The sequence below is a fragment of the Sminthopsis crassicaudata genome, chromosome 2 (genome assembly GCF_048593235.1).
Source record: "Sminthopsis crassicaudata isolate SCR6 chromosome 2, ASM4859323v1, whole genome shotgun sequence".
Lineage (NCBI taxonomy): Eukaryota > Metazoa > Chordata > Mammalia > Dasyuromorphia > Dasyuridae > Sminthopsis > Sminthopsis crassicaudata.
Window position 1 is genome coordinate 242,956,637 of NC_133618.1, and position 25,310 is coordinate 242,981,946.

At 42.1% G+C, this 25,310-nt stretch overlaps 1 protein-coding gene across 1 annotated transcript in view; it reads left to right on the forward strand.

The window, feature by feature from the left end:
* The first annotated feature begins 13,299 nt into the window (after window positions 1-13,299).
* Window positions 13,300-25,310, forward strand: part of RBM38 (RNA binding motif protein 38) — a 30,856-nt gene continuing 18,845 nt past the window's right edge. Inside the window, exons 1-3 of the mRNA XM_074288674.1 lie at window positions 13,300-13,805; window positions 15,047-15,170; window positions 15,934-15,988. Coding sequence (XP_074144775.1) covers window positions 13,581-13,805; window positions 15,047-15,170; window positions 15,934-15,988 — 404 coding nt within the window. The 5' untranslated portion in view covers window positions 13,300-13,580. The remainder of the gene's footprint in view (window positions 13,806-15,046; window positions 15,171-15,933; window positions 15,989-25,310) is intronic.

Genomic DNA, 25,310 nt, shown 5'->3' on the forward strand with positions numbered 1-25,310 from the left:
AAGGGTACCTCCTGAGACTGTGTGATCTCTATCTTCTCTTCTCTCAGCAAGCTCATAGGTGTCATGAAATATAAGAAGGAATCTGGGGGTTTGGGAGTAGCACAAGCTCCAACATAAAGGAGAAACTTCCTGCAGAACAGCTATCCCTTGCAAGGTTACATAGCTGGGACAGTTAAGGTGCTGAATAGAAAATAGCAAGCATTAGGAAGCTCTCCGTCTTGTTGGCTTTCTCCATGAAAATCCTGGGGAACCAGCCAAAGGCAGCTGTTCTTGCCAACTGAGTTGTTTAACAAGAGTAGGCTGGCTCCATTTGGAAACATTTTTCTGTGACCTGCCTCTCTGATGAAGTTCCATGACTGCTTAGAAGGGCCTGGGAGAACCCTTCTACCCAGGGCATTCCTTCTCTTGCCTTGGCCTAGAGACAAGAACAACTGACTGACTGACTCTCCTACCAAGGTGCTCTTGTCCAGCCTTAACTGTCCTTCCAGTGCCAGGACTTCTTCAACAGCAGGACAGTGGGCATGTGGAATTCCCAGATCCAAAAGAAAGAAAAGAGACTATCTTCCTCCACAACACTATTGCCCAAATCTAGTTTAGAGGATGTCGAAAATGGGGTTAAGACAAACAGGTAATTGAGCTTGCCCAAAATGGTCAAAATCACTGCCAAAATGTAGTTATTGAGCACTGACCATATGTAGGTTACAATGTTATTAGGGAGAGGGCAAAAACATTCTATCTACTCAGGACATGAGGACATTTAAAACTAAATAGCAATTCTAAGATGTAGAGCAAAGAGCCTGGGATTCAGGTAGAACACTAAGGTTCAAATCTCATTTCTGTACCTATACCTTATCCTCTTTAGGCCTTAGATTACCTCTCTCTAAAATGAGGGTTGCAAACAAAATCATCTCTAAGGTCACTTCTAGTTCTAACTCCAGTCTCAATGTCCTTTGGTGCTCCAGACCAGATAATTGTGGGGAAAGGGTGCTGGTTCCTTCCCTTAGAGATCACCTGCCATTTATACTTATATATCTTCTATGGACAGTTATTTGCCTGTGGTGTGCCAGCTCCCAGAGGCCTGTTTAGTTCATCTACCAGAGTGTGACCTTGCACATAATTTATAGCCAGGTAGACATCAACAATGTATGAACAGGCCTGAAAGGAGCTTGGCAAGCTCTCCTACCAAAGATGCTAGTCCTCTCTGGGCACCCCAAATACCCCACCTTTCTTGTATAGAGAAAATGTGTCTAGTTTGTCCAGAACATAAAGCTTGTGTGAGAGAGTAATATTAAAAAAAAAAACCTGCAAAGGCAGATGTGAAAAGTTTTAAATTTCATGCTGTGACATTTGTATTTATCCTAGAGGCAATAGGAAACTGCTAAAAGAAGGTTCTTGAGTCAAGGAGTGATTCCATTAGGTTTGTGTTTTATTTTGGCATCTTTGTGAAAGGTGAATTGAAGAGGAAAGAAATTAGAAGACTGGAATCCAAAAGTCCAAGTGAAAGATGATGATGACAGCTTGAACTTGGGTAGATGACCAATAGGGAAGGGGAATGAAAATAAAGAATTTATCAACCACCTACTATGTGCCAAGCACTGAGATAATAATTCTACAAATGTTTCTCATTCAACCCTAGAAGATACATACTATTATTATCCTCAACTTCCATTCAGGAAACTGAGGTAAACAGAGGGTAAGTGTTTTGCCTAGGAGTCATACAGTTAGTAAGTCTCGGAGGCTGAATTTGAACTCTGGTTTTCCTGACTTCAGGTCCAACATCCTATCCACAGTGCCCTTAGAAACCTCTAATTTCCAAATGAATGGAAAGGAGATGGACACAAGAACTTTAGTAAAACTTGGATTGACAATTGTGCTTAGAAGAGCAACCTTGCTAAGGATCATTCACATGGAATTGGTCATTGAGGCTGGGTGAGCAACTGTTCTTATTCAGTTGTTTTAGTTTTATCTGCCATGACCCTATTTGGAATTTTCTTGGCAAAGATACTCTAATGGTTTATCATTTTCTTCTCCAGCTTATTTTACAGATGAGGAAATTACAGATGAGGTAACCAAACTTAAATGACTTGCCCAAGATCACACAACCAATAAGTGTCTAAGGTCACATTTGAACTCAGGTCTTCTTGATTCCAGGAAAGGATCTAAAATCCACTTTTCTACTTAGTACCTCTGTGATCTAAGATAACTTATTTTTTTGAGCCTCATTTTTCCACCTGTAAAACTCGAGAAATTAAATAAGAAGATGTCTAAAGTTCCTTCCAGTTCTGAGTTGTAATGTACTTTGTAAGCATAGAGAAAGCACCCAGGTCATGGTAGAAAAGAATGGCATGGGTAGGAAGACACCAGCTGGGGAGGGATGCCTTTTTATAATGGAACTTTAAAAAAATTAATTGACAAAGTTTAAAAAATATGAACAATGCAGATTTCTTTATTGTTTGAATATACTTTTGAGTCAGTTTTCTTCTTTGTTAGTCTTGATGTTTCTGCACTTGGCATTCATCTGGTCCATCTATCTTAGACAAGATCATATTTGTCAATGTAATTCTTGCAGATGGAGGCAGCTGGGAGAAACCTTGTCCCTCCTTCCTACACAAACTTATCTACCTGCACAGAACCATTCTAACCTTGGCAACATGGGGAAATGGATCTTGAGGAAGCATTTAGTTCATCCAATAAACATTTATCAAGAACCCCTCCTACATGCTCTGTTGTAATTTTGTACACAGAAGTCGTAGTTTCTTTTCTCAGGACTACACTTGAAAATCAAACTTATTTGCAATGGAAAATTTCCTTTTCTTTAGAAGCCTATTCCTAGAGATCCTTGCTTGAATCTCAGAAATCAGTTGAATAGGGTTCTGGTGGGAATTTGGGGTCAGAAATGGGTTGGACTAGATAACATAACAATGAAATTCTGTGATCAAGCTGACCCACAAATTCATTTAAAGGCCATGGCATTTGCTAGAGTCATAGCTAGTAATTTTTTCATCTGGAGTGAAAAAAGTTGTCAAATAGAGAACATAACACAGGAGAAGTCATAACACAGGAGACAGTGGAACAATGGACCTAGGGATGCTAAAATTAGAGATTACCTGAACCTCACTCCCCCATCTCCATTGTGAAGAGGGAGAGGTAAATCCTGTGAAAGTAAAGTCTTTTAAAGTGGCAGGATCTTGGAGGTGGCAATCTGCTGGCCCCCAGGAACCCTGCTCACCCTGGACCAGGAGTGATTCAAATATTTGGCCATAACAGTGCTCAGAGGATCATGTATGCCTAGAGTAGGTGTTGGGAATGACAGACTATGAAGAGTATCCTGGTAACAGCCAAGAATCTCAGAAAAACAAAATGATCCTCAATAATGCAGTGATCCAAAACAATACCAATAGACTTGGGATGGAAAATGCCATCCACTGAAAAACTTAAAATGCCATATGAAAAAAATGCTCTAAATCACTATTGATTAGAGAAATGCAAATTAAGACAACTCTGAGATACCAGATTGGCTGAGATGACAGGAAAAGATAATGACAAATGTTGGAGGGGATGTGGAAAACTGGGACTCTTGATACATTGTTGGTGGAATTCTGAATTGATCTAATCATGCTGGAAAGCAATTTGGAACTATGCCTAAAGGGCTATCAAACTTTGATCCAACAGTGTTTCTACTGGATCTGTATCCCAAAGAAATCATAAAAAAGGGAAAAGACCCACATGTGCAAATATGTTTATAGCAGCCCTTTTTATAGTGGACAAGGACCTGGAAACTGAGTGGATGCCCATCAACTGGAGAATGGCTGAATAAGTTATGGTATATGAATGTTATGGAATATTATTGTTTTATAAGAAATGACCAGCAGGATGATTTCAGAAAGGTGTGGAAAGATTTATATGAACTGATGGTAAGTGAAGTGAGTAGAACCAAGAGATCATTGTACACAGATACAACAAGATTATGTGATGATCAACTCTGATGGATGCTGCTCTTTCCAGCAATGAGGTGATTCAGGTCAATTGCAGCAGACTTGTCATGGAAAGTGCCATCTGAATCAGAAAGAGCACTATGGGGACTGAATGTGAATCACAACATATTATTTTCACCTTTTTTTGTTCTTGTTTGTTGTTTGCATGCTTTTTGTTTTCTTTCTCATTTTTTTCCTTTTTGATCTGATTTTTCTCCACAATGATAATTGTGGAAATATATATAGAAGAATTGTACATGTTTAACATATACTGGATTACTTGCTGTCTAGGGAAGGGAGTGGGAGGAAGGGAGGAGAAAATATTTGGACCACAAGGTTTTGCAAAGGTAAATGTTGAAAACTATCTTTGTATATATTTTGAAACTAAGAAGCTATTTTTTATTGTAGATAACCTTTAAATTTTTAAAATCCAATATATGTATACATATCTATACAATTATCTTGCTGCACAAGAAAAATCAGATCTAGAAAGAAAAAAAAACTGAGAAAGAAAACAAAAATGTAAGCAAACAATAACAGAAAAAAGTGAAAATGCTATGTTGGACCCACACTCAGTTCCTCTCTCTGTGTGTAGATGGCTCTCTTCATCACTGAACAATTGGAACTTGCCTCAATCATCTCATTGTTGAAGAGAGCCACGACCATCAGAATTGATCATCAAATAGTGTTGTTATTGCCATGTATAATGATCTCCTGGTTCTGCTCATTTCACTCAGCAGCAGTTCATGTAGGTCTCTCCAGGTCTCTCTGAAATCATCCTGCTGGTCATTTCTTAGAGAACAATAATATTCTATAAATTCATATACCATAACTTATACAGCCCTTCTCCAACTGATGGGCATCCATTCAGTTTCCAGTTTCTGGCCACTACAAAAAGGGCTGCCACAAACATTTTCGCACATGTGGGTCCACTTTCCTCCTCTAAGATCTCTTTGGGATATAAGTTCAGTAGTAACACTGAAAAGCTAATATTTTTTTAAAAATTTAAAAAAAAAGAAAAGAAAATGCCATCTACATCCAGAGGGAGAACTATGGAAATTGAATTAGTATAGAAATATTCTATTTTCACTTTTTTTTTGTTTGTTTGCTTTTTCTTTCTCATGCTTTTTTTTCCCTTTTTATTCTGATTTTTCTTTTACAACATGACTCATATGGAAAATATTGAAAATGATTATACCTAATGAAGGTTATGGAATATTATTGCTCTGTAAGAAATGACCAGCAGGAGGAATACAGAGAGACTTGGAGAGACTTAAATCAACTGTTGCTGAGTGAAATGAGCAGAACCAGAAGATCACTATACACTTCAACAACAATACTGTATGAGGATGTATTCTGATGGAAGTGGAAATCTTCAACATAAAGAAGATCCAACTCACTTCCAGTTGATCAATGAAGGACAGAAATAACTACACCCAAAGAAGGAACACTGGGAAGCGAATGTAAATTGTTAGCACTACTGTCTATCTACCCAGGTTACTTATACCTTCGGAAGCTAATAATTAATGTGCAACAAGAAAATGGTATTTACACACATATATTGTATCTAGGTTATATTGTAACACATGTAAAATGTATGGGATTACCTGCCATTGGGGGGGAGGGAGTGAAGGGAGGGAGGGGATAATTTGGAAAAATGAATTAAAAAAAATTAAATTAAATTAAAAAAAAAAGAGTTAAAGGGCAACAACCAAAAAATAAAATTCCACAATTTCAATATAAAAAAAATGATTATACCTATATAACCTATATCAGATTGCTTGCTCTCTTGAGGAAGGGAAAGGTAAGAGAGGGAAGGAGGAAAAATATGGAACTCAAAATCTTACAAAAATGAATGTTGAAAACTATATGTATATTTGGAAAAAGAAAATACTATTGAGGGAAAAAAATAAACCAAAAAATGATCATCAACTCTTGATCAATAATATGAAATCCTATAATGCCAGTCACCCCTAACAGATGGTGCAAAGGCAGGGGTGAGCTGTGTAGGAACAGGAATCACAGGAGTGGGATCCATTTTCTGTTCCTCTGTGGCTTTGATTGGGAAGGGAGAAAGAGAGGGAAGGAAGAGTTAGGAATGTGAAAAAGGAAAATAACAGTCTTCCAGTTCACCTTAGTAGGAAGAAACTAGAATTCCCTAAAATCAGAATTTGAGAGGCAGAAAGGACTTTAGAAACCCATTCATTCATTCAACAAGCAATTATTCAGTGCTTACTATATAACTAGGCCCTGAGGATAAAAGAGAGCAGATTCTGCCCCCAAGAAGTTTACATCCTACAGTTGAGGAGGTGGAAATACACATTTATATACATAATTAAGTAAAGATTGTACTTTTTAAAACATTTCTTTTTTTTTTTTAAGATCACAATCAGTCTTCAATGAATCTCTCTTCCTTCTTGCCTTCTCTATAGAACTCTCCCCAGATGACACTGATACATTGTTGGTGGAGTTGTGAAAGAATCCAGCCATTCTGGAGAGCAATCTGGAACTATGCCCAAAAAGTTGTCAAACTGTGCATACCCTTTGACCCAGCATTGCTGTTATTGGGATTATATCCCAAAGAAATACTAAAGAGCGGAAAGGGACCTGTATGTGCCAAAATGTTTGTGGCAGTTCTTTTTGTTGTAGCTAGAAACTGGAAGTTGAATGGATGTCCATCAATTGGAGAATGGTTGGGTAAATTGTGGTATATGAAGGTTATGGAATATTATTGCTCTGTAAGCAATGACCAGCAGGAGGAATACAGAGAGGCTTGGAGAGACTTACATCAACTGATGCTGAGTGAAATGAATAGAACCAGAAGATCGCTGTACACTTCAATGCTGTATGAGGATGTATTCTGATGGAAGTGGAAATCTTCAACATAAAGAAGATCCAACTCACTTCCAGTTGATCAATGATGGACAGAAATAACTACACCCAAAGAAGGAACACTGGGAAGCGAATGTAAATTGTTAGCACTACTGTCTATCTACCCAGGTTACTTACTTATACCTTCGGAAGCTAATAATTAATGTGCAACAAGAAAATGGTATTTACACACATATATTGTATCTAGGTTATATTGTAACACATGTAAAATGTATGGGATTACCTGCCATGGGGGGAGGGAGGGGAGGGAGGGAGGGGATAATTTGAAAAAATGAATAAAAAATAAAATAAATAAATAAAAAAAAAGAACTCTCCCCAGATGAATACAGTCCAACAAAGCAGATCCACAATGGTTATATGTGAAAATGTATGTTTCTGCCTACAGCTAGTCAACTTCTCCCCAGCATAGAAGTCGGTATGCTGCTGCACCATTAGTCAGCCTGAGCCCGCTGGAAAGGAGGAAGCATTTATACCTCAGAAACTGACAATGGCTGCAAATCTGGTCTTGATTTATTGCTTTGTTGATTGTCTAGACTTAAGAAAGTGATGGAGAAATGTTAAGAATGCAAATTGAACTTAAAAGTGTGCCAGACTGCTTTTTCTCCCCTCTTTTCTTTCTGGAGTGCTGGTTGGTTGTCAAACATTTGTGAGATGCTTCTGTGATCAGTTCTCTGGAGGAATGGTTGGTCACTGCATTGATCAGCATTATGAAGGTTTTCCTTACAGTTTCTCCTTTATATTATTCCTATTATCACCTACAGTGATTTGCTCAAAGTCACAAGATCATTTACCTCCCTTCCTCTTCTCCAACCCAGGAGATCTTGTTTCTTCATCTTCCTTCCAATTCTCCCTTGCCCCCCAAAAATCAAAACTGCTCTCACCTAGCTGTCAAGTTAGAAAGGATCCAGTAGGGACAGTTAGATGTGAGCAAATCACTTAGTCCCAACTGCCTCGGAAAAGAAAGGATCCAATAAACTAAGTCATAGGATCCAGAGGTTGGAAGGACTTTGCCTCTTTTACATTTTACAAGTTTCCCAAATCGGTCCAGGGTTTTAGTATGGGAGGAAGGAAACTTAATTGTTACTTTTCAGAAGAGATTTAATGAACAGCCTCCACACTGCTTCACCCAAAAGATGCTTTCTTTACCTTAAGGTTTCACAGAGTGGGGGTCAGTGTTCCAATAAGGAGCAACCTAAGGAAGTTTTCTTTCTTTTCCTGTTGCTAGGAAAAGGTTGGTGGATGAACTGAATAAGAGTCTGGACAGCGCAAAGGGGAGGAACAGAAGCTTCAGCCTGGCAAGGAGAGGCAGGGCACGCCCAGGCCTGGCAGCCCGTAGGACACTAATTTGGCCTGACTGGTTTTGTTTGGCCCTCATTACCTTTCTCAGGGGCCCCCAGTAACATTCCAGTCAAGATCTGAAGATAGAGCAATTATTCTAAGAGATTATGCCCTACAGCCCAAAGTAAACTAGCTTTCCAGTCTTCCTACACCTTTCTTCCTCCCAAATACACAAAAAGATGCAATGACATTGATTTCCTGGCTTTATCTGGCAAAAGACATTCATTTTCTTGACTGACCATTTTCAACTAAGGTCAATTTCAATCTCCCATCATTTTCACTGGCCGTCTATGTCCTGAGCCTGGAATTCTCTTTCTCCTCATCAACACCTCTTGGCTCCCCTAGCTTCAAGTTCCAGCAGCAATGTTGTTGCCTTCCAAAAGTTTGTCCTGATTCCACTTTAATACTAAGACCTAAATTAAAAAAAAAATTACTAATATCTTCCCTCTGCTGATTATCTCCAATTTACCCAAGAGGTATCTTGTCTGCTCTTTGTCTTTCTCCTTAGTCTGTTAACTCTTGGAACGCAGGAGCTGTCTTTTGGCTTTCTTGTATCCTCAGTACTTGGCACAGTGTCTGACACAGTGACAGAAGACATTTGATAAATGCTTATTGACTTGTGGAATTATTGACAAGTAGAACCATGCTTAATTTTAGCTTAACTCAAAGGCCCCTTCCCATACTAAAGTATTATTTTTTAAAGACTGGGACAACTCTCTTAGTTCATCCCCAACTAATACTCATCAAATGCATGCCCTATAGTAAGTACTTTGCAACTCGAAGCTGAGAGACCAGCCTTCTAATCCCAGACCCAGTCTCTGTCTCTTTCTCTCTCTCTCTCTCCCCCCACCCCTTGCCCTCCGCCCCCTTAAGGCCCTTTACCCTACTCAAACTACTCAAACTTCAAAGAGTTATATGCACATTATTGGTTGTTAATGGCAGTGGCACAATGGATACTGTATTGGGCTTGGAATCAGGAAAAGTCTTCTTTATGAATGCAAATCTAGCCTCAGACACTTACAAGCTGTGTGACCTTGGGCAAGCCGATTAACCCTGTTTGCCTTAGTTCCTCATCTGTAAAATGAGCCAGAGAAGGAAAAGGCAAACCATTCCTGTAACTTTGCCAAGAAAACCCAAGGCTCTTATAGAGATACTTATCATCATCATCATCATCGTCATTATCATCATCATCATCATTTACATGAAAATGCTTTGAGAATCAAAGGGATATATAAATATAAAGTGTTTTCCTGTTATTCTTTACTTCTTACCTTCCAGAAGACTTAGTTGAAAAAGAGAAGAATATCTGTTGGTCATTAAACATTTATTAAATGCCTACTATGTGCCCAACACTATGCTAAATTCTGGGAATATAAAAAATTAGCAAAATACAGTCTATGCTCTCGTGGAGCTCAATCTAATAGGGAAGACAACTGCTTACAGCTGGGTACAAACAAGAAACATACAGGACAAACTGGAGTTGATTAATAAATAGAGAGGAGGCACTAGACCTTTGATTTAAATGGTATAGTGAAAATTCCCCACTAAGAGAATTCTGTCTACTAGTGCAGCTCCTCCCTTTCTCTGCAATTTATAGTCAGAGAGAAGTGCTTAGGGAACCGAGGGGTTAAATGTATGTATTAGAAGCAAGACTTAAAGCCAGCTTTTCTTTTTATCCACATCACAGAAGAGTAGCATTTCCTGCATACCTACTGAGTACCTTGCATTCTGATACTACTCCATGCTCTAGGATTCCACTTGATAAGAGTCACTGAGCCAGTTGTAAGCCATATACTCCTCATTTTGTGACTTGTCCATATTGTCTCCAAAATTATCTACTAAGGGTTCGTGTTTGGGGACCTTCTTCCAGATGTGTTGACATGTGCTATGCCCAGTAGCTATTACCACTTTCTCTTGACATGACTGATCCATGTCCTTTGCTGGTTATACATCTGGTGACATTTTTCCTGCTGCCTATAAAGTGCAATTCCTTCCTGGTAACATTCTTGGGTTTGTTCATACCTACTATTTAAACTGATTTGAATTTTCTTGACACTGGATAATGCACTGCACAGATGTAAAGCAGGGTACAAACACAGGTTGGACACGGTCCAATTAAATAAGAGTTCCTTCTTCAAAACTCTCCTTTTTAAAGACTCATTTTGGTATAAAAGTGACCCAGAATTCTCAAAGATCCTAAGGATCGAAGCATCATCAGTAACATTTGTACCATACCCAAGTTAATGAATTTTCAAAGATAATAAAATGCATGTCTAGCAAACATCATTAAACATACTTGGATTTTTCTTGATTTTCCAGTGACCCTTCAGGATAGATGTATGTCTGCACATAAAAAATCGAGATTATTTGAACTTCCTGGTGGTTGTTCAAGATTTTGCAGACAGGTGTTGACTATTTAGTATGTTTAAATCTGGGCTGTAGCCAATGTCATATACCTAGAGAGTTTCTTTGCCAATTGTTTGGGATGGATATTGTTTAAAACGTGGTCAGGTAACTCACTCATTTTTCTTTAGGGAGCTTTCTCCTCCTTGAGGTGACTGTTGTGGTAATTCATAATTACCCTGGCTGGCAAATCTCTAGATTGAATGTATCCTGCAGCGTTTCTGATCAAAGCAAATCATTGTGGTTAAAGGATTATCAAACTGATGTGGCCATTAGCCAGCTTTCAATTTAGATGGGCTATGTAGATTAGAAGAGGTGCCTGTGGAAATAGAACAGACTGGCACATGGTGTGGGATGTTGGGCAAGTCATCTGGGCCTGAGAGCAGGTGGAGGGCTGGGCTTGGAGTCAAATCTGACCTCAAATCCTATTTGTGTGAACCTTTTAACCTTTGCCTCAGTTTCCCCAACTGTAAAAGGGGTATGTGATAACACCAATTCCCAGGTTGTAATGAGGAACAAATGGTATGAAGTGCCTGACACATAGACACCTAATAAACAAATGCTCATTTCCTGCCTTCTGTGGGCTTCATTTTTTTTTTTTTTTCACATTCAAAAATGGGAAATGAACCCAGGATGGAAGGTGCTCGGAGGTCGCCCTGTGCAATGCCCTCATTTAATAGATGAGTTTAGAATCAGAATCTGAATTCGGGTCTCAGGACTTGGGAGCCGCTAGGTAGCAGTTATGGTACCCAGCTAGACTTAAAGTCAGAAAATGTTATCTTCTGAATCCAAATGTTGCCTCAGACACTTGTGATTCTGGCAAGCCATTTAACCCTGTTCACCTCAGTTTCCTCATCCGTAAAATGTGCCGAAGAAGTTCCATAAAGTTCCATGACTTCAAGTTCAAGGATTCCCTTTTTTTTTTTTTTAAATTTAGTAAGGATTCTTTATATTTCATGGCTTTGATCTATAGTTTTCTTCCAACTCTGACAATGTGTGATAATATTAGAACTACAAGAGCTAGGCATACACTATACCTAATAGGTGTACTCGGTTGGTTCCTTGTCTGTCCCTTCCTGTTATGTGTGAATTTGAGCAAATCACTTCCTATGCACCTCCTCAGCCCAACATCAGATTCTCTTACTTTCGGCCCACATTTCCCCCTCGGTCCGGGGGGTGGGGGTGGGGGAGGGAATTTGAAAAAGTAGGGAAGGTGTCCGTGCCTCTTATGTTCCTCAGTCTCTTTGCGGTCCATATCTCCCCTCAGCCCGAACCCCCTTGACACCCTCTCCCCTCCCCCAATCTCCGCCCTGGCCGGTATCTAAAGTGGCTACTTTATCCCAGACCCCGCTCCACGTTTTCTTTCTCTCAACCCTATTTTCCCGGGTACAGGCTCTCACAGCACCCAGATACCAGAATTAAAGGTAAACCCAAGAGACGAATTACAATGCATTGAAGCCTCTTTCTCAAGCAAGCTCCAAGAGCACAAACTTTTTTGTAGTGTTTTGTTTGGCAAACGTTCATTTCTTAGGCAAATAACCCCGACTGTCCCGGGCAAATCCGCGCAAAGCCCGCGAGTCACCAGCCCCAGGCTCTTTTGCATGTCTGGCATAGGGCCGGGGCCGGGCATCTGCCGAGGCGCCTGGGACTTGTAGTCGCCTATAGCGTGGGCTTGTCCGGGAAGCCGACCGTGCTCCCCGAGCTCGGTTCTCGGCCGTCCGCGTCCGCGCGGGCTGGTGCAGCGGAGCGGGGATATCGGGGAGCTGGTGGTCCCGGAAACCCGTGCCTGTCTTCCGGAGTCCGGGACCCACGCCCAGGTTTCGCGCCCTCGGAAGCAGGCAAAGCATTTGTAAATTACCTCATTTATGCTCCTGCCGCAGAAAGCGGAGGTGATTATACTCATTATAACGTGCACTTGCAAAAGCGACGAAGGTTTAACCTGGTGCTCACGGGGAGGGGGGGGCGGCAGTGCAAACTCTTTGGTTCTTTTCCCCTTGTATTGAGTAACGAACGAAGCTGTCTCCGTGTGCGCCCCCTTTCTTTTTCTTCCCTCCCTTGTGTTGAGCAGTGCTGCCACGTGTGCGTCACGCACCTTTCTTTCTCCTTGAGAGCTGGGTGTGCAGCTTCTTTTTCTTTTGTTCTTATCCTCCCCTCCCCCCTTTCTTTCTCTTCTATCTCCGCACGTGTATCCATCTTCTGTGTGTGGTGGCGAGGTCTTCGTGTTAACCTGAGTAAAAGGCCCCGTTTCCGGGCCTGTTTCTCGGAATACACTAGTTACACAAGATGTTCCAAAGGCCCTAAAACTTGGTGGCACTCTGGCCTCAGTCCCCTTCCTGTCAAATGTCAGACGGGAGATGGTCTCTGACCCCCGTGGATGGAAGATTCTAGGACTCCAAGCTGGGGAACCCTCCCTTCCAAGACCCAGGGGTCTCTTCCCGCAGGCTTTCATTTTTCACTCAGCCCACGGACCAGACCCCGAGCTGCAAACGCCGTCATTCACCTAGTGTCCTCTGGAAAGCCCGCTCTTCGGACGGGCCTCGCGGGACGGACGCAACGAGGCAGCGCAGGGCTGGGCCAGGGACTACGTTTCCCGGCGGTCGCCGGGCCCAGGGGCGGCCCGGAGGCGGGGCGGGGGCGGGCCCGAGGGCGGGAGCGGGGCGGTGCTGCCTACAAAGAGCCGGGACGGCCACGGAGGTGGCGATACCCCCCGCGGCGCGAGGCTGCGTTTGCGCCGGAGCCCGGACCGCTCTCCTGCTGCTGCGTGTGCCTGGGCCCGCGCACCACCTGCTCCTCACTCCCCGATGCGCTGAGCGTGGAGAAAGCAGGCGCTTTTCGCTCCGTCTTGAAGAGGAAGGGGACGCGCTTTGGAGGGGGAGTTTTTTGGGGGCGCAGGGGGTGGTGGGCGCGCACGACCCAGCCGAGCGCGGCTCCCCCGGGGCCCCCGGGCTCCGTCTGGCCGCGGCCCCGGCGCGGATGCTCCTCCAACAGGCGCCGTGCTCGCTGAGCGGCGGGCGGCCCCCGGCCGGCACCATGCACACCCTGCAGAAGGATACCACTTTCACCAAGATCTTCGTGGGGGGGCTGCCCTACCACACCACGGACTCCTCCCTGAGGAAGTACTTCGAGGGCTTCGGGGACATCGAGGAAGCGGTGGTCATCACCGACCGCCAGACGGGCAAGTCCCGGGGCTATGGCTTTGTAAGTGACCCCGCGCCGGCTAGATACCAGTGTCTTCCCTGCCCCCGACTCCCCGTGGAAGCCGAAAACTTTACTTGGAAGTGATGAGGCTGCCTGCTGGTTCTCCCCTTCTCGACCTCCCTGGGCGCGCGTGCCTTTCCTTGGGACTGAACTTTAGAAGGTTTTCAATAAATACGCTTATGTTCTCCGCCGTTTCCGGGGGATGGCATCCTCCTTGTAGAACCTGTCATCGGGACTGGGCCTCCCGGTCTCTATCTCCCCTCCTACTTTCCTCCCCTCCCCCACCGTCTTATCTGTAACCTTTCAGCTGGAGTTGCTGTTTGCGTCTGTGTAAGCTGGTGAGCCGTTCGCTCTTCCGTCTCTAAACTCGAGTCAGACCCCGGCTTTTCAACCGTCCCCCTCCTGCCCACCCCGCCCCCACTGTGCGTGCGTCCCACTGAGCAGTGCGCACCCCCCCGGAGACCCTGGCCCAGACTCCCTAGGCGGTGAGCAGCTCTGGTCCCCTGCACCTGCAGGGAGCTCACAGCACGTTTTCATTTCAGAACAAACTCTAGACTTGCGGAGAAAGTTTTTAAAAAAGTTTACATGCAGTCACCCCCGCTTAGTTCTCGGAGAGGCCCCGAGGGCGGGGGAGAGTGGCCACCTCTATGGTCTCCAGCCCCGTTCTCTCCCGGGGAACTTGGAAGAGAAAGGACACCATGTTCAAGTTCATTCCTCATTCCCAGGCCGACCCCCTAAGTGTTGTGTGACACCATGTTTTGTTGGCAAGCCTTTCCCTCCCGGTGGGAGAAGTTGGGAGACTTGGTGGGACGGAGCAGCCCCAAATTTGAACTTGGAGACCTGGCCGACTTTGGCTTCTCTCCTCTCTCGTTATTTGTGATGCTTTTGAATTTCAGAATTACCCAAATGTTTTGTCCCACTGGTGCCTTTTGTTAGATGGTCAACAAAGGCCCCCCCTTTTTCCCTTGTTCTCCCCAAACTAAGGTTTGGGGTTGGGTTTGGGCTCTTTTACACCGTGGACAATGCTCAGTGGCAGGTAGGAAAGTCTGAGGAACTATCCCAGTGGGCATTGGGTAAAGCTGAGGTGGAAAGGAAAAACACCTGGAACTCCCTTTGGAGTGAGCTTCCTCCTTTGCTTACTCATCCCACTTGAGAGTGAGTATTAAAATGGAAAGATTTTATAGTACAGAGAAAGACCCTGTGTGGGTAGGACCTTTGTGAACTCGTGTGCTTCATTCCAGGTTACCATGGCAGACCGAGCTGCAGCAGAGAGAGCTTGTAAAGACCCCAACCCCATCATAGATGGCCGCAAAGCGAACGTTAATTTGGCATACCTGGGAGCCAAGCCAAGGAGTATTCACACTGGTGAGAGGAACAACCTTGATTTGTTTTTCTTCCTCCATTTTTCCCTACTCACATGACTATATTCAGCATACTTATGGATGGTAGAGTATAAAATGCACGTTCACAGCCTCGGCCTCGTGCTGTCATTGAATCAGCTGTTGTTGGTTACTTTGTGTTCCCCAGAGTCAGGGAGCCCAGTCGTCACTTGGCATTTGTACTCGGGTCAGAGTCAGAAACCCCTTTTGACAAAAGTAAGCCCTACGTTTAGGAAAAGCCAAAACGGAACATGAACCAAAAACTTGAACTTTTACGGGAACAGTGTGAAAGAAGGCTGAATGAGGAGTGCAGAAATCTAGAGCTAAATCCCCATTTTCCATTGAGACATGTAACTAGAGGTCAACTTAAGTATCCTTAAGAATTAAAAGGAGGAAAATAATTCCCCTGCCTGGTCCTGGGGTCGCTGGGGAGAATGTAGTGTAGAAATGGGAGTGGTTGCTGTTACTGTCTCCAGAGCTGTCACTTCCTCTAGAAAATGAAAAGAGAAAGGAGAGAGAGTTTTTATACCTACCTCTGAAGCTAAATAGTGTGACCAGCTCTACCTAGAGGCAACCCCGGGCTGGATTGGGACATTCTCTAGATCTCTTGAGTTGAGAAATGCATGTTAATAAAGGACTCATGTAAGACAGCTTGTGCTCAAATCTAGTGAGTATGTACACACATGTGCAAGCAACCTAATAATCACCTTCAATATTTCCTCTTATACTTCCAATATTATTTTTTCTAGGTTTTACAATTGGTGTTCAGCAGTTACACCCCGCTTTTATCCAGAGATCTTATGGGTAAGTGAATATGACTTTTTTTTTTTTTTTTATGGGAATGGAGGGGTTAGATAGGAGGACAGAATAATTCTTATAGGGTAGGAGCAAATCCATTTGTTTCTGGGTTTTTCTGTTTTTGGTTGTTTTTGTTTGTTTTTTTAAAGAAGGTAGCAATCCATTTGTCCTAAAATTCTCCAGTTTAAATGGTGCATTTGTACTCTAGCTTTACTGTGACTTAAAAGCTATTTACTCTCATTTTCTTCACAAACTGCCCAACTCCCTCTGATAAAGAATTAAGACCACTTTCTCAAGGATTCAGAAACTTGAAACTATGAGAACTAGGGAGGAAAAAATCCGGGCAGAGCCCAAGACTACGAAAATAGACTCCTTGATCAGAAGTGCTTCTTCCATGTGTGACTGCAGGCTGACCACACCCCCAAAGCCTTTTCAGGACAGCCTTAGCACAGGTTCTAATGCTCAGTGAGATGACAGGCTACATATGAAACCAAGTCCGATAGTAAATGAAAGTAACATTAGGTCAAAAATTGATTTTGGCCAGATGTTATACAGAGACTGAATCCCCTATGTAAAGGGGCCTATTGTTTGCCCTTTTTCAATAGCAGATCCCATCCCTGCTCAGCCCTCATTCTGTACATCTAATAGGGTCTGGCAGCTGTTCGGAAAAAAGACGAGTGTACTTCAAGAGAATAATAGACCCTGTCATACCACTTTCATTCAAGTGCCTAATGATTGATGTAGGTCTCTTTGTACCATTGCAGAAAGAGAATATTGATAGGGGTTTTCTTTTTTTGAGGGACGTTGGTCAGGGGTGGGGTATGTGTGTGTGTGTCAAGGCTTACAGAGCAAAATAGGCTTTTTTTTTTTCTTTCTTTTTCTTTTTTTTTTTTTTTAATGAGCACTAGACTACCTTTCCCCAACTGAGTCCACGTATCATGTCCTTGGAAAAAATAGTTGTCATTTCAGTTCTAATGAATCGTGGGTACTCATATTGAGAAGAGTTCATCCAATTCAGCTGATAGGTAAACTGAGAGCTCTTTCATAACCTTCTTGATAAGCACTTATATAATTTCTATTTAAAGACTTAGTAATAGGGAGCTCATGACATCTCCCTTCTAGACCAAGAGTTATATGCTGGCCTTTTCACATATATGCCATATATTATATAGCATTCCTAGTATATAAGACTTAAAATGATCTAGAAGGGAAATAGGTTGAATGGTGGAGAGTAAGGGTTGAGATAATGCTGTGTCATGGAAAAAGCCCTAGGCCTTAAATCAGGATTTCAGCCCAGGCTCAACTGGTGAGCCACTTAATCTCTAACCTTAGTTTCCTCATCTGTAAAGTAGGAGGCAATAATTCTTTCCTGCATATCTCGAACATCTCCCAGGGTTATTATAATGATCAAATGAGGTGAAGGATGGTTATTATGAATTGGAGGGGAGAATGAGGAAGTCACCAAATGGTTTTCATTACATGTAATTCAGGCAGAAAGTCCTTTTCCCTTCTCCTTTGGGTTTCTGATCTCATACTGTTCTGTCCTTAGGTAACCAAGGGTGAAAAAAAGTAGGTTATAGATTTAACCTTGTGTAATTGTGCAAGTGACTGTTGATATGTTTTTGTCCCTGTCTTCCGGCACCCGCATTTTGTTACTAATTCATAGGCACTTGCCTTTTGCTGCATATGACAATGTGGACTCTAAATTATATATTAGTTGCCAAGGGACAATAAGGGGAGGAGTGAATTTGAAGAGGAGGCTTGAGCATTGAGTAGGTGGATGGAGAATCAGCTGGCTCTTTATTTGCAAGGATCAGTAAATCAGGAACTGTGCTGCCTTCTGCTCTGGTGATTTTTTTCAGTCACTGAAAGTACAGTTAGCCAGAGGGGGGAGGAAGAGTGTGTGTGTCTGTCCGTGTGACCCTGAGCTGCTAATAACCCCATGCCTGGTTTCCTAGGCAAGCGATCAGGTGTTTGCTCGATGAGCCCGAAGAGTCAGCGCCCTTTTTGTCTTTCCCCAAACAATTGGGGAAAGGAAAGCAGTCTGACTCAGCTTTGCTTTTGTCTGCCTGGAAAAGCTACATGCTAAATGAAAAGGTCTGATAATTTGATGATGGGTGTGGGGGTGAGGGGTAGCTTGGCACTGGGTCAGTCTGGGCTGGCCCACCGGGCAAGTGAATAAACCACTCCTGGCGGCCCCTTGTGCTGGGTGCCTCTCGGATAACTTCTCAGTCTCTACCCTGCGTTAAGTAGAACATGTTAATAATATATTTGAGAGAATCCTGGAATTTTTTTTAAGACTTCAGTGTTATTTCTTTTGTTGTATGAATCTGGGTTAGTTTGTTTCATGAACATTTATTAAGTACCTATTATATGTGTGTATAGAGTTTATATGTACATTTGTAGATCACATGTATAGATGCATTTATACATATATATACACATATATGTGTATGTGTGTGTGTATGTATATATATATACATATATAAATATATGTAGAGAGAGAGAGAGAGAGAGAGAGAGAGAGTGAGTGTGTGTCTGTGTGTCTTGTGAATACTTAGGGTGCAAGGACAAAAAAAAATCACCAAATAGATTCTGCTCTCAATGAACTAAATTCTTATAGGGGAAGTAAATAAGCACCTATATGGAGCCTACTATGTTCCAGGCTTTTTACAAACATCTCACTTCATCCTCTCAACAACTCAGGATAATAGATGCTATTTTTTTTTTCCATTTTATAGTTTAAGAAACTGAGACAAACATTAAGTGACTTGTTCAGGGTCACATTGCTAGTGAGTTTCTAAAGCTGGATTTGAAATTGGGTCTTTCTAACCACTGAGCCACTAAATCCTTCCAATAAAAGGATATAACTTTACAGAGTCCGTATGATATAATGGAAATTATAGTGACTTCAGAGTCAGAGGAGCTGGGAATCAATCAATGGAGTCAAGGTAACAAGAACATTTGAGGAAAGAGGGAGTAGTAACAACTAGGGAATCAGAAGGCTTCTTGGGAGAAAGTGACATTTGAGTAGAACTCAAGGAAAATACATTTCTACAAGTTGGAAATGAAAATACATTCTAGGTACTGGGGACAACTTTTGTCAAGCTGTGGAGGCAGGAGAAGATATATTGAGTTCAGTGACTAGTTAGTCTAGTTTGCCTGAGAGTCCATGAAAGGAAAGAATGTGAAATAAGATTTGGAGCCAGGTAAAGGTTTATATATTAAGCATATACATGCTGCCTTCTTCCCAAAACATACTAGTTCCATGGAGACAGGAACAGTTTCATTTTTGTTTTTATAGGTCTAATGGTTGGCATAGGTGCTTGTTGATTGATTGATTCTGCAGATCATTTTAAAAATTAAATTTTCATCCAATTAAATAGAATCCATCTTCTTTCCTTTTTCTCTTCCCTGCCTTCCTCCACTGAAAAAGAAAAACAAAACTCTCAGAATGGATATGTATAGTAAAGCAATACACATTCCTTTACTATACTATTAAAAAGTAGATATGTCTTTCCTTGCATTCTAAGGCCATCACTTCTGATAGGAAATGCTTTAACCCCACATGTAAGACAACACAAGCTGTCTATTATCCTTTATTCTCATCATGACCAATCCATCTTTTCTGATCATATTTTCTCAATCTTCTCTCCTGTATCACTTCTTGCTCATAAGTCATTGTATTATGCTCATAAGGTAGTTATAATACAAAATATACATAAATACACTACAAATTTGAGCTCCAAATGGGAAAGTGTTATTATTAGGGTAGGGTCATGAACTTGAATGGGTAGGAAATTACATCCTTATTTTCACTGATCTCTAACTGAAATGGAAACCAAGGCAACACCCATTTATTAAGACTCACTATGTACCAGGCATTGAGGTATGTTCTGGGGATAAAGATACAAGCAAAAACAAAGGCAAGCCCTGCCTTCAAGGAGCTTATTATCTAATAGGGCAAGGCAACACACAAAAGGGAGCTGGAAAGCAGTAGGTGCTGAGGCGGTGAGTGCTGAAGTAAGGAAAGCCAGAAAGAAGTTGGTTGATACAGGCCTCTCTCCCAAACAGATGCCCCAGAAGGAACTCGCCAAAAAGAGAAGGGGGCTGGCAGGGCTAAAGAGGCCCCTGGGTCAGATGGATAGGATGAGATTATGGATGAAGCTTGGTTTCCAGAGAGTCATACAGCTGGGAAGGCTATCCGTGGCCTCTTCCTCTAAAAAGAGGCCTGGTAGGAGGAACTCACCAGTGGGGAAAAAGGAGCTGCCAGAGAGCAGAAAAAAAGTTCCTTCAAGTATGAATTTTAAAAAATAATGTATTATCCCCTAGTTTTACCAGATGCCTTCTTCCTTTCCCCTACCCCCTTGAAGGTTAAGAACCTTTCCTCTCCTAAGGGCATCAAGAAAGATATATTATAGAAGTGGCATTTAAGTTGGGTAGAAATTAGTAGGATAGGTGATCTTTTTACAACAGAGAAAAACTGTTAATATGTAAATCATAATCCTTTTGATCAACACAAGTGTGGTACAGTGGAAAATGCACTGGCTCTGCAGTCAAGGTTTTGCTTTCAAAACTTACTTCTGACATTAATGTAAGGTGATAGAGTCCTTTTCAGTTCTAGATCTGTGATTCTGTAATCACAAGAGATCAAGTTATGGCGAAGTTTTGGTTTGTTTATAAAGCTAAAAGGGGCCTTTGGAGATTAAGTATTTTATCAGGCTCCTTCATTTTTGCCGACCTGGAGATGAATCCCAGAGAGCTAATGTCTTGCCCCAATCTTTTAATTTAATTTTTTTTTACACTTTTTAAAGAGTTCTATAGGATGTGAAACTTAGTCACAGGTATTTCTGGGGTAAAAGCCCAGGAGTTTTGAACAACCCTGAGCAGAATAACTGAACTGAGGCTGGAATTGATTCTAAGACCACAGAGAGTATAGAATACTGGCCCGCAGAATCTCTTTTGCTGTGCAGTGAAAACATAAAATGAGAGAAGCCCAAACCTCCGAGAATGGGATAATCATCCAGGTGGAGGGCTGTACTTGGCATAGGCTTAGTCCTTCAAAGGTCTCCCAGGTGCATCAGCAGTCAGAGACAAAGGGAGCCTCAGAAGCATGAAGTATATTTTTGGCCTGAAAGCTCTTAGAAATACGTTTGTAGATGTTTTCTCCAGAAAGTGGCGTTCTGCTCATGAGGGTCCAGGAAGCCTTTCCTAGCTCTGAAGCCAGCAGTGGATCCCCCTGGGTTTTGTTCTGAGAAGGGCTGGGGGGAAGAAGCAGGATATGGAGCTCCTCTCAAAAGCTCGGGGTCTTTCCTTCCTCTTCTCATAGAAGCTGCTCCCTTGGAGCAGAAAGGAGAAAAATAAAGATGGAAGGAAATCAACTTTTATCTCTCTTTTGTGGTGACACTCTCAAAACAGTCACATGGGTTGTTTTTACTTTCAGGATGCCTTTGACAAGCAGTGTCCTTGTACCCCCTTTCTCTGCCTCTCCTCCTCCTCCCAACCCTGCCCCCCAGTTTCCTGTTTTATAGCTTATCCGAAGCAAAGGTGGGGGGCCAGGGGCACAGCCCTTCTCCATCAGGAGCCACCCTTGGGGGCAGCCTCACCCTGCACCTGTTGTTTGCCAAGCCCAGTAACAGAAAAGAGGGTGGTTTTTTCCCTTTCTTTCGCAGTTATTTTCAGCAGTATTTTCCAAGGGCTTGTTCCCAAGCCCAGGCCCCTCCCCGTCCCCTACTGGCCTACACGCTTGCACTTTAGAAATATTTCCTCTTGTGCTGGGTGTGAAAGAACACCCAGGCCTGAAGCTTCAGGAGACTGCCTTTCCAGCTTGGCCCTAGACACGCAAAATAGGGAGTTTTATTTAGAAATCCTGCACACAGGGTGGTGGAGGAGTTGCTTGGCATTCAGGCACCATTGGGCATTGGCAACAGATGGGAAACCTGTCAGGCCTGCTGCCTTGTTCCCACCAGACCCCAGAGAGTAAAGTCTTGGCAAAGGCCACTTGGAGCTCACTCATCATGGTGGAGGCTATGGTAGAACATAGGGAGGAGTGAAGGGGCGAGAGGCAGAGGGACTCTGAGCGTCTGAAAATGGGCATTTTAGAACTAGCAGAAAATCATTGGAATTAGGGTTAAGGGTTAGTGACAGGTACAGAGGTCATGGAGAAGCTATCCCAGGTAATTAGGAAATAGGTCATTGGGAAGATAACCTAGAATTTTGAGCTAGATAGATCTTAGAGATCTGTTAGCTGCAGGCCTCTGGTTTCAAATCTAATGTTTTTTTGGAATTAGTTTTGTGTGTGTGTTTTAAACTACAATATCACCATGACGTGTTGTAGCTCGTGCATTTTATTGCCTCTGAGATGATGGCTGGTACCCAATGGGATGTAGGTCATTTCCTTGGCTGTACTTCTTAGGGTAACTGGCCCACATCACCTCATCCCTGCCATGAGGTGGGAGGAACTACTCAGGCCCTGGAAGAATCAATCCCTTAATGGCTCATCTCTATCCCCAATCTATATCCACTTGGATAAACATGCATTCACATGTATTAAACATTTTGCTTAAATTAAACATTTGTTTAATGAATGAATGAAAAAGTATTACTGTTAAACACTGAGGCAGCGGAAGTGGCACAATGAATAGAGAGCCATATACTTAGAGTCAAGAAGACCTGAGTTTACTAGCTTTGTGCCTCTGGGAAAGTCATTTGCCTTATGTCTATATCAGTTTTCTCAACAATAATAAGAGCACCTTTTTCTCAGGGTTGTTATGAATCTCAAATGAAATAATTTTTGTAAAATGCTTAGCATAGTACCCAACACGTACAAAACATTATATAAATGTTTATTCTCTCCTCTTCTAAAAACCAACAGATGTTTGTTGGTGGGAAACAGGATATAGTAGGAAAAGCACTGGGGTTGGAGTGAAAGGACCTGGGTCCAAGTGTGACGTGAGGCATAGTCGTGGTGTACCATTATTATTATTGAATGGTATATATTTGTTCTTGTTTAATGCTGGAGGTGAGTTGAGGGCTGTAGGAAAAGAAAAAAAAAAACATTATACCATCTCACACTTTTCAAAAGTTGACAAAGCAATTTTCCTTATTTTAATTCTGAGAAGTAGTTTAAGTCCAGGAAGGATATGTTTCACAGATGAGGTGTTTGAATCTTAGAGATGTAAAAGGGCCTTTGCCCAGAGTTGTGATGTTAGTAATTTTTGCAGCTGAGATTCAAACTTAAGTCTTTTGATTCCAGATCCAGGATTTTTTTTCCCCTACGATACCAAATTTCCTTCCTAAGTCTTGACTAGTAGGGAGTTAAAATTCAGTGCGAGAGGCAAGGTGGGCTGCCTAGGAAAGTAGTGAAGCTAGATGACCGTTTTTTGGGAATATTATAGGGCACATTTGTTTTGGAGGCGAGACTTCATGAACTCTAACATTCGTTTCAATTCTAAGGTTCTGTCACTCATGACACAATATCAAACAGTATAAAATAAGGAATGTCAAATCAGCAAGCATGTATCAAGTGCCATCTATGTGCTAGGCACTGTGCTAAGCCTGTAAAGCATTTTGCAAACATCAAAGGGCTGTATAAATGTTAGCTGTGAGGGTTACTAAATCCTCTGCCTATATCTATCATCCATCTCTCAGCAGTAGGCGTTCAGTGGAGGTTACTGAGAAATGGAAGAACAGAGAGGTTAAAATATCTTGACCTAAAGTCTCACAGTAGATTTAAGAAGGGAATTTGTTACTTTACCTTCCATGGGGCAGCTGTCTTCAAGCATTTAAAAAGCCCCCTCCTCCTCCTCTTCCATCTCCCTGTCTTCCCTTCTCCAGACTTATTCCCATTTCCTTTCAACATCTAAGACATGATCTTGGGGCCTTTCACCATCCTCTGCCTTCATTTCATTCATTGTCTTTTCTAAAATGGCGTTCAGTACTCCCAGTGGGGTCTGAGCAGGTTATAGCAGAACCATCATATCTCTCATCCTAGCCCTGATCCCCTTCTAATTGCAGCCCATTATTAAATTAGGTTTGCTGATGCCATAGCTCACTTTGACTCATGTAAAACTTTACAGACCACTCAACCCAAGGTAGTTTTATCTGAACCATTTAGCTATATGTGAACCCCCATCCTGTCTGGGACATTGATTTTGGAACCCAAGCACGACTGTATATCTGTCTATTAAATGTTATTCTAGAGTCAGTCTTATCAAGACTTTGATTTCTGGCATTCATTGTGTTGTATAATACCGTTTTAAGTTAATGTTCTGATAAGTAGATAAACTTGTCATTTATGGCTTAATCAAAGTCATAGATATCAATGTTAGGATATAACAGTAGAAACTTCCTTCAAGGTTGACTTTTTCTTTGGACTGTTTTTAATGGTATCAGGAGCCTTCAGCGAAGAAATTCTCTTTAATGATGTTTTTTGGTTGTTGTTCAGTCATTTCAATCATGTCTAACTCCTCTGTGATCCCATTGGGGATTTTCTTTGTGAAATACTAAAGTGATTTCTTATTTCCTTCTCCAGCTTATTTTACAAATGAGGAAACTGAGGCAAATCGGATTAAGTGATTTGCCCAGGCCAGATTTGAATTCAGGAAGAGTTCTCTTGACTTTAGACACTATAACACCTGGCTGCTCTTTAACAATGCTAATAGGCACCTATTTTGTGATTTAGTTTTTAGTTGCCTAGAGAACAAGAGTGGTTCACACAGTCATGAAGTAGAATTTTAACCCAAATCTTTCTGTCTCTGAGGCCAGCTGCCTATCTACTACAGCACACTGCCTTTTTTAGATTTCATCACATGATGAATGATTGCTCTGGGGGGTCCTGAAATAAGACTCCTTAGAAATCTATGTAACTTTACTATAATCGACTCACCTCTTCCCATTTTTCTACAGCAATAGCTTTGTTCAGATGAGACTTAGAAAATCCTAATGGAGTTTTCCCAGATGGACCGGTCAACTAATCAAAGTGACTTTTTTCTTGATCAAGTTATATTGACTTTTAGTGACCACTGCCTCCATATCTAGGCATGGGAGAGCAGGTGGGGGATGGTGTAGAATTGACCCAGGAAGCTCTGGACATCCCTGGTGGGGAGGGGTGTCATTCTTCTTTGCATTTATTTATTCTTTGTATTCAGAGAAGGTGTAATGAGAAAATTGAGGCACTGAAAGGTCATGGTTAACAACCACAAATTTAATAGGTACTTTCTGTATCAAGTACTAAAAATACAAAGGCAAAAGTCTTTCCTCAAAGGGCTCACATTTTAATGAAGGGGACAACTTACATAGAAAGTTACTGATGGAGGAACCCAGATCA